Source organism: Vespula vulgaris, chromosome 23 (assembly GCF_905475345.1).
Source record: "Vespula vulgaris chromosome 23, iyVesVulg1.1, whole genome shotgun sequence".
Lineage (NCBI taxonomy): Eukaryota > Metazoa > Arthropoda > Insecta > Hymenoptera > Vespidae > Vespula > Vespula vulgaris.
Window position 1 is genome coordinate 2,275,890 of NC_066608.1, and position 14,054 is coordinate 2,289,943.

The window sequence follows — 14,054 nt, forward strand, 5'->3', positions numbered from 1 at the left end:
ATCCTATATTTTAAATGTTGTAATCTTAAAATATAACTTCTAAATTTAATTGCTTATTTTTAACAATTTTATACAGGTTGATTCAAGAAATGAGATTTGAACAAAAGAAGACATCAGTAGGACAATTAGTTGACTTTACCGTGGATATGTTTGAAACTCAATGCAGCTCTTCTGATAATGCCAAACTAGTTGTTGTATTATCCGATGGTAGAGGTATATTTTCAGAAGGAACTGACAAAGTAAATCACGCTGTTAGAAGAGCCAAAATAGCGGATATTTTCCTCGTATTTATAATAGTTGATAATCCAATAAATAAGGTAATATATTTTTTTTTATCAAAATTAGTAAAATGACAACTTATTATTGATTACTTTTTATATTTTTAGGACTCCATTTTAGATATAAGAATGCCTGTATTCGAAGATGGAAAATTATTAGGTATTCGTTCTTATATGGATAGTTTTCCATTTCCATTTTATATGATTTTGAGAGATATAAATATGCTACCTGGTGTATTAAGCGACGCTTTAAGACAATGGTTCGAAGTTGTTGGCAAAATAGATACATAAAACAATTAAGTGTAACAACATTATATGATTGTATGTTATATAAAAATAAATTATTATACGAAACATTTCTTTCATTATATCAGGAACTTTATGTTATGTAAAAAATTTGAAAAACCGCGCGTTTTTTATATATAGGACTAGTTAACCAATCGGTAACGCGCATTTATGATACAACCAATCACGAGCTTAAAATATAAAGCAATATTTTATGTAATATATAAATACTGCATATTACCAAAAATTAAAAATAAAATTTAATGTATTAAAAAAAAAAAAAAACGAAATTAATCTTTATATTTCAAAATATAAGAATTGCAACAACATCTACATAACTAATCATACATAACCTCAAAGTCAAATTGTCGTCTACTTGTAATGTCTGTGGTATCAAATCGAAAGAATTATTGCGAATAAAAAAATATTACAAAATGAATAAATTAGTTAATTGCTGTAAATATTTTTCTAAAATTACAGTTAATACAACAAAAAATCAATATTTTATAAGAGAATATGCTTCTCATTTATCGGACTATAACGTTAAATGGGTTAGACCTGAACCAGTATGCATAACAGAACCAAAAAAAAGCGGTGATTTGGGTATACCTCATGATATAAAAGCAACAAACTTACTTGCAGGATATGACAAGTCGAAAGAACTCCAAGAGTAAGTATAAATTGAAGAGTGCATATAATAAGAGTATTATTATACGCATATTTATAACATTGCATCTAAAAGTTGGAAATTTTATATTAGTGCCGATGAGATTGTAAAAAAATTAGTTACATTAGAATTTCACCCTCGAAAAGAAACTATACATCTGAGAAGGGAAAAAATATTGGAACTGGTAAAAAGGCATAAATTAGATCGTGGATCTCCAGAGACTAAGAGTACGTTATTTTATAAATAACTTTTTATATATTTATGTATTTAAAGTTTTAATAAATTTTTCTCTTTAAGTTGCTGCAATGACAGCAGAAATATTACAGTTACAAGAAATCATAAAAAAAAATCCTAGAGATAAGAAGAAGAAAGTATTTTTAAAGGAAATAATAGAAAAAAGAAACAAATATTTGAGAATAATGCGTACATGGGATTATAAGCGTTTCGAATGGATTTTAGAAAAATTAAATCTTATTTATAAAAAACCACCTCTGTATGCATAAGTCATTTTATTCACTTTTCTATAAAAATTAAAAAATAACAAGACAATTAATACCTTTTTTCATTTTGATTTTATTATGCAGAGATAATACTCCACCATATAGGAAGGATTCTCTAAGGAAATTAACCCAGAAGTTATGCGATAAAATAAAACAAGAGAAATTGAATGCTTATAAAGCAGAATTACAAAATCAGCAGAAATTATTTTATAAACAGAAATTGGAAGACTTTATTTTCATTAGAAACGAGGAATTAGAATTAGGCATAGAATCCACTATAACGGAAGATGATATTGAAAATGTAAGAAAAAAATTGAATGAGTTCTAAAAGAAATAAACGAGTTAATACGAGCGCCATTTAACGACATTATGAATATAAATTATATGTATATAACAATTACGTTAGTGTTAATAATAAAATTTCATTTTCCCTACAACAAACGTTATTAAGAAGAAAAAGAAAAAAAAGACGAAGCTCGTGTTTAATAATTCATCTAACCTATTCCTTGATTTAATTCAATTCGATCATATTTAATATGCATTATACGGAAAATCGAAAGTAGACTATTTAGTCAATTTCTGTTGTCTCTTAACCGGTTTACATTCTTTTTCACACGAAAAACTGTCCATACCAGTTTGATCAATATTCTTGACGGAAACGGTAGAAGAAATTTCTCATTGAACGAGTCTTTATATCCGGTTTATCAACTTCGATTCAGATTTGGATAGCTTCGTTAGAAAGCATATGTCGATTATAGGAATATCTCAAGACGAATGTAAATAATTGGAGAAATTTGTAGGGAGTGGCAAGATATCATAATCTTTCACTATTGTATTTGCATTCCGTGTACATCTTTCGTAAGTGTAGGTGAGTATAACTAGAATCATCACGTAACACAATCACGTAAAAGTATATTTCTGTAAGAGAAAAACGTTCAATTTGTGTGTATGTGTGTACGTGCATATGTACATATACATATATACAAATTATAATAAAAAACAGTTTAACAAGAATTAACATTTTTTTTTTCAATAATTAACCTCAATTGTGACAAAAAAACCATGATCAAATTTTTACTTTTTTAGATCGCGATAGATAGAATTATGATGCTCAACAATGATCAAATATTACTGTTCCAGATTATTAAAACTTTATATCTTTCATAATAACAAAAATATATACGAGAGAAAAAAAGAATCTAACTTTTAGACGATTTTTTATAATTTCGATTTTTAAAATCGTAACGGATCGAACATCGATACTCGAACAACGATCGAACGTTATTCGAATCAAGCTTATAAAAAAATATGATCGAAACGAGTGAAAACGATCGAACGATGAGAAGACAAAAGATGAGAACGGTGTAACAAAAAAAAAAAAGAAGAAGAAAAAGAAAGCAGCAAACGATATAACGTCGAAACGATATGACGTAAATTCGATCATTTCGTTTTGTAGAATGTTGAGTATTCATCGAAGAAGATATGGTAACTTATATTAAAAGAGAATAGACAGTTTTAACACAGTCGTATTTTTAAGCAAACGTCTTGTTCCCATGCGCGTGTCGTGCAATGGATCTTGGATTGCACCCGAGTTAAAGTGGTCTTAGGACGAGGACGAGCCGAGGAAGAGAGGACAAGAAAAATGCGAGTGAACGTTCGCGGTATATATAAAGGAGAAGAATCGCGCCGTTGGATGCTGCAACCGTCTGCGCTCGCAAAGAGACATCGTTGAAATCGTTGAATCCGCCGGTGAAATATCTATCTCGAGTCATCGAAAAAAAACAAACACAACGAATTTCTTCATTAGCGTTTATTTCTCGAATCCTTTTTCCTCTTTTTCTATTCTTTTTTTTTTTTTTTTTTTTAATTCGCCAACTCAACGACCAGATTTGTCAACGACAAAAGTTCGACGACGATGTTTCTTAAGGTAATCAAATTTCGAAACGGTATCGATGATTCTTTTCTTTCTTTCTTTTTTTTTCTTTTGTTTCTTACGTTCTTTTTCAAATCGACACTAGTTCCCTCTGTCGATCTTTTTACCGCGTGCAATTCATCGTTTCGAAATCACCGTGCGAACGTACGCTTCATTCTATGGAAAACTGTGTGTGTTTATGTGTATATATGTGTGTATGCGTGTAGAAATAAATATCATGGAATTATACGTTAAAAGCGAGTTTATAAAATTATTGAAAAAAAAAAGACGGGAGAAAAAGAATAATCGAGAAGTTTATAAAATTATATATATATATATAAAAAAAAAAATAACCTTAAAAATTTCTTTCTTTCTTTCTTTCTTTCTATGCGCGCGTGTGATCTTTTCTTTTTTTAACATTGCAAGAAGAAAAAGGAAGAAAAAATGAGAAGAAATAAAAAGAAATGAAAAGAAAAAAGAAATCGTAATATTAATTGAACGACTGTCATTACTTAGAAAATCATATCATTATATCGGTGACAATGATCATTATCTTAGATTTCTAAATCGTGTCTTCCGTGTGTTCGTGAGGTCACGAGAAAAGTTTCTTCTAAATTACGTTTCAACAGAGAACAAGTTAGGATAAATTGACGTGTGGGTTGGCAATTAATTTCAAACGAGCGCACACAGGTGCGCAGAACATTAGTGTATGTCTAAACCAAACGGATACACGAGAGGCACTCCTTTATAAGGTACAAACTCATCGTTTCCACTTCTATTATGCAACGAAGATTTTACCAACACTCTTACAAACGATATATATATCTGGTGCACGCATACGCAACTCGTAAAAGATCGCGCGATTCCCATAAGCAACGAAAGCAACGAAGCATGGCTATCTCTCTTTCTCTTTCTTTCTGTCTTTCTTTCTTTCTTTCTCTTCTCTCTCATCCTTTGGAATGTCTTCCTGCGATGACGAAATTAACTTTTTTCTTTCAGATACTCCTTTTATGTTGCCTGTTGCAGTTTAATCATGCAGACGTTTATTCAGAGTAAGAAATAGAAACTACACGTATATTTAATTATTCGGAAAATTTCCAAAGGAAATTAATTACTGAATGTCAAAATTAAAAGGGCAAATCATTTATAAACGTTTGATCAAATGATTCATTCGAATATAACTATACGTTTTTAGTATTATATATGTATAACACAAGAGATAGAAATATATATTGAATTATTCAAAAAGTATGAGAAAGAGATAGATCGGAAAATTTTCAGAAAAAAAAAGAAGAAAAATGATACATTTTTAATAACAACATCGGTTATATATCTATTAATACACAGGATCGTTTGAACAATTTATGATCTTTTTTTTTCATTTCTTTTTCTTTGATATACAAAGATCATTTTTTAAATGAAAAAAAAGATTACAAAATAATCCAATAAAAACGTAGAAATGTAAGTATGTATATCGTCGATTTCAAATAAATGCAAGATTCTTTCTTTCTTTTTTTTTAAAAAAGGTATAATCCAGAAAATTTCGAAAGTAGACGAAATTTTTATCCGTGTTCACCGGTCGGTTCGTTGCCACTCGATGCTATTCCACCAGCCATCGCGTGCGCTTTTAAATCTACAAGCACTGCGAAAAGAGGTTCAAACGTTCCTTCTTCTCGTGCTCCACCACCATCACCTACATATGTCAAGGTATCCTCACCGATATCTTACAAACCATTACCAAGGACATCTTCTTTGGTATACGTCGCACCACCCATCGTAAAATCAGCATCCGCTGTTGTTGCTACCGATCGAAAATCTGTTGAAAAGGACGTCGATTACATGGTAATATAATTCTATTGAAAAATATTATAAAACAGAATTAATTCATTTTTTCTTTTCTTTTTTTTTTTTTTATTTTTCTTTGATAGTTTACAGTTGCTTCCTCTTTGATTTATTTCTTCAATATCTTTACTTTTTTTTTTACTTTTAGTCTTATCCAAAGTATTCGTTTAATTATGGTGTTATCGATGGATACACCGGTGACTCTAAATCTGCGTGGGAAGAAAGAGACGGAGATACTGTGAAGGGAGAATACTCAGTGGTCGAGGCCGATGGAACGATTCGAACCGTTTCGTATACGGCTGATGATCACAATGGTTTTAACGCTGTTGTCACGAGAAGCGAGCCTCCAAAGAAAGAGAAATCTTCGGAGAATGTTAAAGCATTTATACCAGCATCTCTTTTACATGGAGATATTAAAAAATTGCGACATTGATCTTTTATGGTAATATGATATTATAATATGGTATTCTTTTTAACTTGGTGATAACATTCCTTCTATTTTTTTAATAATTTGCATATAGTGATTGTTTTTTTTATTTATTTTTTTTTTTAATTTTTTTTTTTAGGCATATAAAAGGATCGACGAGCGTAACGATAGTTCCTTGAAAGTAATAAGAAGAAAATGAATTAACGACTATGAGGCTTTTTCAAATTTGTACTTATTAAGGACGCCGAAGCTTAATGCAGACTGTGCTTTAACGATTCTAAGGTACATAGTGTATGTATATGTATATATATGCATTATATGTGTATATGTATGTGTGTGTATATATATATAATGCATATTATTTTTATATATATTTATAAGAGATACTTAATCATCTATTGTAAAGTTAGTTTATATCCAATATTTTATTATTATATAAACGATAAATCTGCATAGATAGAAAATCTACTATACAGAAGGATCGAGGATCTTAATTAAAAAAAAAAAAGCACGATGTAAGAAATAAGAAGAATATTTAATATAAAAATAATAAAATAAAATATTCACACATAATACTTGCTAACAGTTGGACGAATTGAGATGTATCGTTAATGTATATAGATTTGTTTACTATATTCGAACAGAGGTAATATGAGTCACATTCAGACGAAATTTATTATTATTTTTTTCTAAGGTACTTTACTTGCGCATTAACTTCTCTCTTAGTTTTACTACTGCGTTCTTTTTTATGAAAGAAATGTCTATAACCAATATAAATACTTAAAAATATGTAACAGTGGCGATGATTGCAATTACAAGAATGTCGAAGTGACATAGTTCTCTCATGATTTTTTTTTTTTTTCCTTTTATTTTTATATTAAACGCAAGTCGTACGCTAAAATTAGTTTCTTTCTCACATCAAATATATAAATGTTCAAACACTTTAATCGAAGCACGTTGCTTTCGAACGTTCATACTTCCATGGAAAACTATTTTCTTTTACAAACAACAACTTGTGTTTTTTTCTAAGGTTGATATTTTAATACACATTGATGCTCACGTTAATATCAAAATGTAGTTCTGTTAGAGTTACTTTGCATACGAACGAAAGAAATTCGTTCATAAAGAATAATCCCCTGTGAACACCAATAATCCATGTAATTCGTGTTAGTAACTCTATCTGTTTCTCGATCTTTTGTTACTATTTTTTTTAGCACTGTTTGTAGATTTGGTTTTATTCGAGTCTTTGCTGTTATTATGGCAATCCTTGATGGGCGTAGGAACATGTTCTAAATTGCCATTGGACATAGGTCCGTTTGAGAAAGGGGTGGAACCAGAATCAGGGTTGCTAACAGTGCCATTATTTTGAGTATATCCAGCTTGTACAGAAGTGTGATTTTTGCCACTGGTTTCCTTGTTATTACTAGAGATTGTATTTGAATTGCTGAAGTTGCAATTATCCTCGCTGCCACTGTTCCCAATTTGAGACTCCGATTCACTGTATCGTTCAACTGGAATGATGGGGCTGATGTTAACGGTACACAATATGGTAATAGAAAATTGTAGAAGTGTAGAATGGAAGAAAAGCTTATTATACGTGCAATAATAGTTTTACAAGCATATTACACGAACACACCAACTAAAAAATATATGTATATAGAATCAAAAGATATCTACTATACATTGATTTTTACCGAAGGAAACAAATTTGACGAATAGACGTAAATACTAGGATCAAGCTAGATAATTTTTGTCACTAAAACAGGATGTAAGAGAACTACCACTTTGATATATTACTGAAATATTTTTTATGTAGTAGTGAAATCACATATCAAAAATGTACGACAAAAAGATTTGATGATTGTTTTAAGAGAATTCAGTTTTAGAAATCTAATGCATCATGCATATGTTTACAGTGTCTATAACTTTGAGTAAAGTTATATTTGATAACAATGATTCCAGTCGAATACTTAGGTACTAGATTCTATAACGTTACTCTTGTAATATTCAAACAATTGATACATCTAATATCTACAAGCATATTCTATATATAATATAATATATATAACATAGTAAATGAAATAAAAAAAAAAAAAACTTAGATAGAAATAAATGACTACTTATGCAAGAAAAGAAATTATAAAGTTATAATAAGTTCTATGGAAAAGAAAATAATGAAAAGAAATACAAAGACTTTAAAATATTCATTTTGTAAATAAATAGATAATTATGTATATCCATTCAGGTCCTTACTTTTTTCTTGCGTGTTTTCCACAAGACCATTTACAGCCTGCAACAAGGAACGAAATAAATCTCTCTGTTTTATCTTTAAAAATATTTGATAATATATATAAATGTCTAATTGTACTTTTTCTTAATTTTTAAGTAGAAATACTGCAAATATATTTATTAAGCTGCTCTATTCTTCTATACGTATATAACAATATATATATGCTTATACAAAAATATGATCCAGATCGATTACTCACTGCCATAGATGTAATAGACGATTTAGAAAATAATCTTTCAGCTTCCTTGAATTTTCTATTACGTTTATCTGCTTTACTATTGGTATTTTTATTGCTTGCTAAATACCTGTCCCATCCTCGTATTATATTCCCATATAATTGTGTGTCTTCCAAGTAACTTCCCTCAAATGCATATATCTGACGTTCTAAATTTGCTAATGTATCCTATGCGAATATAATAACATTTTGGTTCATTCAAATAACTAACAATGATAATACATCGAAAATCATTTCAGAAAATGCTAGGTAATCAGATAGATTATCAATGAAATTATAAAACGAAGTCAACGAAACTACGAAGACAACTTTGGCTTAACAAGATAACCTCAAAAGTTGATGGATACTAAATCCTTTTACTACAGAATTTTTTCTAAATAAATTTAAAAATATCGTTATACGAATATATATATATATAATACTTTTTAGATTAAAAAGATAAATAAAAGGATTAAAAAAGCTTTTTTTTTTTTTTTTCATGATAAAATACAATGGTATTTTACTTACGGCAATTTCTGCTTTACGCTTTACAAGTTCCGCTAATTCGGCTCTTAAATCTACTGAGGATTTTGTCGACATTGTTTTCACTTCTAAATACTCAAATTAATTTTATCGAGATTAATATTATCCGAGATTTAACCAAGGAAAAACTTCCCACGATGCTACACCTTCTGTACTCACGAACCTAATACGCTCATTCGCACGCAGGCGCAACACAGTGAAGCTGATTCATTATATTTCCGCTAGTTGAAACAGTAACATCCAATCAGAATCGTACATTTTTAAACAGATTGGCGGGTATTCTTACTTCCGAAATTTTTATAAAAAATTTATTGTACAAAAATTCATAAAACGCATTAATTTTTATATAATTTATAAAATAATTAAACAATTATAAAATAATGTAACATTTTAATACAATTAAATAGTAAATTCGGAGTCGTTGTCTTTATCTAATATCAACAAAAATAAATCTTTAATTGACTTTGATGGTTATGGAATCAGTTTTCCTTCGTACTCTGACAAGTGAATATCGAAGATCTTTCTAAAAGTCTAATATCAAAATATGAAAACTTTCGAACATTTTATAATTATTTAAACGATATATAATGTAAACAAAGTACAAAAAATTAATATTTAAACAATAATAAATTCGATTAAACATTAAACGACTCGGAAGACGCGTTAAATATAAAATAATTTTAATTTCTTTTCTCTTAGATTTAAATTTTGAATTGGCGGTCGTTCGCTACGCGTGACGTCACAACAATAAACCTTCGATCGATTTTAACGATTAGTAAATCAGTCTTGTTTTGTTTTTCGACGAGTGAACATCGAAGCTCTCTCAGGATCTCTTTCTTACAAGTATTAACGAAGATTTAAAGTAAGTATATTTTTATACGACACATTTTTTGAATAATTTATATAATTTCTTATTATAACAATAATACTTATTTAATTATTTTATTGATTTCTAATTATTAAAAGTCTTATTTAACTATTTTCATTGTTTTAAAAATGTAATTATTTTTTTTGAATTTTTCTTTTTCAGAATCGTTGCAATCGCGCGCGTAGCAATGAAGTAATCGAGTGTTTGTGTCGCTAAAAAAAAAAAAATATCGCGAAATAGAAGCAGTGTTTGTTCGTTCGCGTTTCGCGATTTAAATAACAAATGTTTTTGTATCAACTACGTATAACGTAGTCTTTAGAATCAGTGTTTATTCGCGTAGTTATTTGCTCTTTTAAGAGTCGCACAGACTGAATTTATAGAATATAGTAGAGTTCCGCGAAGTAAATTCAGTGATCGTCCGTTAATAAATAACTATCGCGAATTAGAGTCAGTGCATCATTGAAGAGGATCTCAACCAACTTCGATGTCGATGTACCTCATTTTCAACCAGCTACGCATCATCCATCCTCAATTTCGACCTAAATCGCGGACGAGTGTTTTGGAGCCATCGCAGAACTTCTTAAACAGTAAGTAAATTTTTAAATCCTTCCGATTATATCAAGGACTCAATTATATATCGAGAACGAAAGGTCCGAATCGGAATGATTGATTGTAATAAATTAATAAAAAAGCGTTGATTGATCGCGAATAAATTTCTTCGTTTTTTGAAATTTGATATATTTTCAGATATTTTAAAATATTTAGTGCCATAACTAAGCTTATTAAGAGTATAGAATTTTTAGAATATGAAAATTAAGGAACTTGTTATAACAAAGTGTACGTGTCATTGTTAATCCTTCAGTTTTGATCTTCATATAGTGATCCACGCAATATTATTTTTGATATAATGTATATTATATTTTATAAGAATCATTATCATAAATCATATATGTCATTATCTTTAATTAATAAGAATCATAAATTATGCATATTTTTCTATCCAGATGATATCATAAGGCGCAGCTTGTTTTAAAATAATTTTCTTCTCTTTGTGTAATTCTGAAAACAATTATTAAGCTTAGATATATCTTTTGAGAAAAAGAATATATATATATGTATGTATGTATGTATGTATGTATGTATGTATGTATGTACCACTAATAATATGTTAATTTCTATAAACTTAAAATATATTTTTAACATACTCACCCAAGAGAAATATGAAACAAGAAGAAGCATCTAATTTACTATAATGATCTGGTGAAATTATATCTGTAAATGTTGCGAGTTGATTGTTCTGCCAAATTATCTCCAATAGTGCAAGTAATTCTCGTTTCGTTAATAAATAAGATGGAAGTGATGAAGAAACCGGACTATAAAATACACAAACAATAATAATTACTGTATTTTGTATTTTATAACATTATTATCGCTATTTTTTATTCGAATTTTATGTTATATCTTAATTTAAAAATAATTGAAGTTCATTAATATAAAAAATATATTATTTATTATAATTTTACCTAGCATCCGGTATGAATAATTCCCCTGCAATATTTGGCGATTGTATTTTTTCTTGTTCATTAATAGTTAATCCCACTACGTCGTGAAATTTAATTACTTCTGGAAGCTCGTCTATGCTGATAAGAACACTTTTTTCTGAACTTATATTTTTGCTTATTTCAGCAGATTTCCCAATCGCCGATGATAAATCAGGGAACAATTCTTCAGTTTTATTACTTTTGTCCATTAAACGTAAAAGTTCAGTTGCTAGAAATTTATATGATGTTATAATTACAGCAAAATATTTGGGGAGAAAAAAAATAGAATTTGGTTTTGTTATAAATAATACATTTTTCTAGGAATTGCCCATATTCCATTTGCATCTTCTTTTTAATGGATGGTGCAATAGTATGCATATTGAAAAGTGCCACTAAGGGACTATTCCATTTGTTTTTTAGAGTTGAAGAAAATCTTGCTGGCGCTACTTGGAAAAGAATTTCTGACGTTGATATATTTACATTAATAACGCTTAATGGCTGCAAAATAATAGAGCGTGATTAATTATGGCTTTAATTCTCTAAAATATAATTTAAACTCATTCTTGCAAAATTTGATTAAACTTACAACAGTATGAGCATTGACATTACTAATCCATTTTCGTATTAATTTATGACTGAGTTTTTTATTTTTGTCTGCGAATATTTTCTTTCTTTTTGATTTTATTTTAATCTTTTGTGAATTTTCATGCACTGATTCCAAGTTCTGTAATGGTTCTACAAAACAATCCGCAGTAGAAATAGGAACTACTTCTGTTGAAATATCTGCCGTATTTGGGACTGCTACATCCTCGAATCTTAACTTAAATAATAATCCCCAAATTATTTCTCATTGTTAGTAATAATAATATACTTGTAATAAAATACATACGTGTCTTTTTTTGATAGGTGTTTCTATATGTATTCCTTCAGCAGATTGTCTCTTTCGAGGTGTTATAAAAGTACTCTCTTTTGGCATAAATTCTTGTCCAGTTGTATCTGATAACGTTGTCTTTGTATATGCTGCAAAATGTTCCTCGTCTGAAAAATAAATATCAATCATAATTAGTTGAAATTCTGATTGATTTTTATCAAGGATATAATTTTCTTCTTACTTGCTTTAGGTAGATCATCTATTGATATCTCTGTCTCAATTTTATTTATAATGACATCAGATTCTTCTAAACTTGGCAAAATATTTTTATTCGCAGGAGAAGTATCATTTAATTCTCTGTCCAAATTCGAACTGGTAATATGCATTCTTTCGAATATTTCTCTATACAACAAGTAAAAAGAAAATATAATAATATTTTTAGTAGAAAAATATAATATTTGATAATATGGTGACAAAGAAAAATGTATAATACACAACTTGGATAAATTTGATATCTGTAGGAAAGTCAAGGATTATTGGAAAAGGAAATAAGGGCACTAACAATGAAATGTCTTCACCATTTGGAAGGAGAAAGTTCAATTGTTCATGAGTTAGTGCACCAAAGTCCAAACATGCAGCATCATGCATCTATATAATTATATATGAAAAATATGGACAAACAAGTACAAAACTTAATATTTGTATATGTAATCATTATCTATAATTAAAATTTAACAAATATAGATGTTAATTAATATTTACCATTGCCTCCATTTTAGTATTTATGTTAAATTCATCACATAAAACAGGTAAAGTGTTATTCAATCGAATATCATTAAAATCTTGCATCATAGAAGTTATATTACATGATTCACAATCTTTTAAAATAGTATCAATTTCATATCTGTAAAATATAAATTCCTTTTTTAATCATATCTTTCATAAACTTTTGTTTATATTATATTATTATTGTTATTAAGTATTAAAGAATTAAAATATTACATTTTATTCTTTTTGTTATATAATACTTTCTTGTCTATTCGTAAAACTTGAGCTAAAACAGATTATAAGAAATAATAATGTTTTTAAAATATATATGATTTATTTATATAATTAATAAAACATATAATAACTTACTTTGTAAATTCGTGGTCTGATGTAAAAATATCTTTACTGCACCATACATAAGTTGTGATGATAAATACAGACTGAATCGTTTACTTGTTTCATTACTTTTAATTTGAATCGTACTTATTATTTCCATGCTTAAATAAATTAGTAAATATATAATAAACATACTTTATATAAGATTTTTTACTTTATATATCAACAATATACTTAATTTTATTTACCACAGTTCACATAAATTAATTTCATTCACAGTTGATGATTTACACATTTGTTTGAATATTTGATCATTGACTGTAGCAGCTAACCAACATCTTGCAAGTTTTCCCTTTTGTCGCATAGAAAGAAGTTCGTGCGAATAAAACATCTAATTCAAATTAAAAAATTAGAATATTATACATTATAAAAAAATTGATAAGAAAGTGATATTAAAAATTTAAATTGAACATATATATATATATATGTATATGTATGTACATACATACCTTCTTTGAAATTAATAAAATACTTTGTTCGATGATCAATATAAACTGTTATGTAAAAATTTTAAGGAACAAAAAAAACAAAATAACCACTTTTCATTGTTTTCTTGTCACAAACAACACATTTGTCCGACATGTTGGACGCCATTTTTAATTATATATAAAGTTCAACAGAGTTGTATATTGCTCACTTTGTTACAATTGTT

At 28.2% G+C, this 14,054-nt stretch overlaps 5 protein-coding genes across 12 annotated transcripts in view; 3 read left to right on the forward strand and 2 right to left on the reverse strand.

The window, feature by feature from the left end:
• Nucleotides 1–632, forward strand: part of LOC127071816 (midasin) — a 106,764-nt gene extending 106,132 nt beyond the window's left edge. Inside the window, exons 23-24 of the mRNA XM_051011519.1 lie at nt 77–317; nt 387–632. Coding sequence (XP_050867476.1) covers nt 77–317; nt 387–569 — 424 coding nt within the window. The 3' untranslated portion in view covers nt 570–632. The remainder of the gene's footprint in view (nt 1–76; nt 318–386) is intronic.
• A 239-nt stretch (nt 633–871) lies between these two features.
• On the forward strand, nt 872–2,087 carry LOC127071840 (28S ribosomal protein S15, mitochondrial). Of its 2 annotated transcripts, none has more exons than XM_051011587.1 (4): nt 872–1,233; nt 1,306–1,457; nt 1,528–1,723; nt 1,815–2,087. In XM_051011587.1, exons 1-4 carry the CDS (start codon nt 998–1,000, stop codon nt 2,056–2,058), a joined length of 828 nt encoding a protein of 275 aa, XP_050867544.1. In that variant the 5' UTR covers nt 872–997; the 3' UTR covers nt 2,059–2,087. The 2 variants fall into 2 exon arrangements, with proteins under 2 accessions (XP_050867544.1, XP_050867545.1); XM_051011588.1 differs by having other exon boundaries at nt 885–1,233; nt 1,324–1,457.
• Nucleotides 2,088–2,340: 253 nt separating this feature from the next.
• LOC127071838 (cuticle protein 19-like) lies at nt 2,341–6,843 on the forward strand. Of its 5 annotated transcripts, none has more exons than XM_051011579.1 (6): nt 2,341–2,598; nt 2,871–3,831; nt 4,642–4,694; nt 5,169–5,484; nt 5,633–5,926; nt 6,051–6,843. In XM_051011579.1, exons 2-5 carry the CDS (start codon nt 3,646–3,648, stop codon nt 5,915–5,917), a joined length of 840 nt encoding a protein of 279 aa, XP_050867536.1. In that variant the 5' UTR covers nt 2,341–2,598; nt 2,871–3,645; the 3' UTR covers nt 5,918–5,926; nt 6,051–6,843. The 5 variants fall into 5 exon arrangements, with proteins under 5 accessions (XP_050867536.1, XP_050867537.1, XP_050867538.1 ...); XM_051011580.1 differs by having other exon boundaries at nt 2,871–3,807; XM_051011581.1 differs by having other exon boundaries at nt 2,871–3,657.
• LOC127071844 (chromatin modification-related protein MEAF6) lies at nt 6,428–9,140 on the reverse strand. Its single transcript, XM_051011595.1, has 4 exons — nt 8,944–9,140; nt 8,401–8,604; nt 8,165–8,201; nt 6,428–7,422 (listed from the first exon to the last, which is right to left on the reverse strand). Exons 1-4 carry the CDS (start codon nt 9,013–9,015, stop codon nt 7,088–7,090), a joined length of 648 nt encoding a protein of 215 aa, XP_050867552.1. The 5' UTR covers nt 9,016–9,140; the 3' UTR covers nt 6,428–7,087.
• A 201-nt stretch (nt 9,141–9,341) lies between these two features.
• LOC127071825 (uncharacterized) lies at nt 9,342–14,012 on the reverse strand. 3 transcript variants are annotated; one of them, XM_051011554.1, is made up of 13 exons: nt 13,852–14,012; nt 13,591–13,733; nt 13,376–13,503; nt 13,241–13,292; nt 13,001–13,142; nt 12,801–12,886; nt 12,480–12,640; nt 12,257–12,405; nt 11,954–12,187; nt 11,679–11,865; nt 11,350–11,596; nt 11,036–11,199; nt 9,342–10,402 (listed from the first exon to the last, which is right to left on the reverse strand). In XM_051011554.1, the coding sequence occupies exons 2-13, from the start codon at nt 13,731–13,733 to the stop codon at nt 10,338–10,340; spliced, it is 1,758 nt and encodes a 585-aa protein (XP_050867511.1). In that variant the 5' UTR covers nt 13,852–14,012; the 3' UTR covers nt 9,342–10,337. The 3 variants fall into 3 exon arrangements, with proteins under 3 accessions (XP_050867511.1, XP_050867510.1, XP_050867508.1); XM_051011553.1 differs by having other exon boundaries at nt 9,342–10,405; XM_051011551.1 differs by lacking the exon at nt 9,342–10,402 and adding an exon at nt 10,720–10,885.
• Between the last annotated feature and the right edge of the window lie 42 nt (nt 14,013–14,054).

Coding starts and splice junctions, on each gene's coding strand:
- LOC127071840 (XM_051011587.1), top strand. CDS start 998: ATGAATAAATTAGTTAATTGCTGTAAATATTTTTCTAAAATTACAGTT. Junction 1,458..1,527: donor TGGATCTCCAGAGACTAAGA/GTACGTTATTTT, acceptor TTTCTCTTTAAG/TTGCTGCAATGACAGCAGAA. Junction 1,724..1,814: donor ATTTATAAAAAACCACCTCT/GTATGCATAAGT, acceptor TTTATTATGCAG/AGATAATACTCCACCATATA.
- LOC127071838 (XM_051011579.1), top strand. CDS start 3,646: ATGTTTCTTAAGGTAATCAAATTTCGAAACGGTATCGATGATTCTTTT. Junction 3,832..4,641: donor GCTTCATTCTATGGAAAACT/GTGTGTGTTTAT, acceptor TTTTTCTTTCAG/ATACTCCTTTTATGTTGCCT. Junction 5,485..5,632: donor AAAAGGACGTCGATTACATG/GTAATATAATTC, acceptor TTTTACTTTTAG/TCTTATCCAAAGTATTCGTT.
- LOC127071844 (XM_051011595.1), bottom strand. CDS start 9,015: ATGTCGACAAAATCCTCAGTAGATTTAAGAGCCGAATTAGCGGAACTT. Junction 8,605..8,943: donor AGCGTAAAGCAGAAATTGCC/GTAAGTAAAATA, acceptor ATATTCGCATAG/GATACATTAGCAAATTTAGA. Junction 8,202..8,400: donor CGTCTATTACATCTATGGCA/GTGAGTAATCGA, acceptor TCCTTGTTGCAG/GCTGTAAATGGTCTTGTGGA.
- LOC127071825 (XM_051011551.1), bottom strand. CDS start 13,733: ATGTTTTATTCGCACGAACTTCTTTCTATGCGACAAAAGGGAAAACTT. Junction 13,293..13,375: donor TCAGACCACGAATTTACAAA/GTAAGTTATTAT, acceptor AATCTGTTTTAG/CTCAAGTTTTACGAATAGAC. Junction 12,188..12,256: donor CACCTATCAAAAAAAGACAC/GTATGTATTTTA, acceptor TTATTATTTAAG/TTAAGATTCGAGGATGTAGC.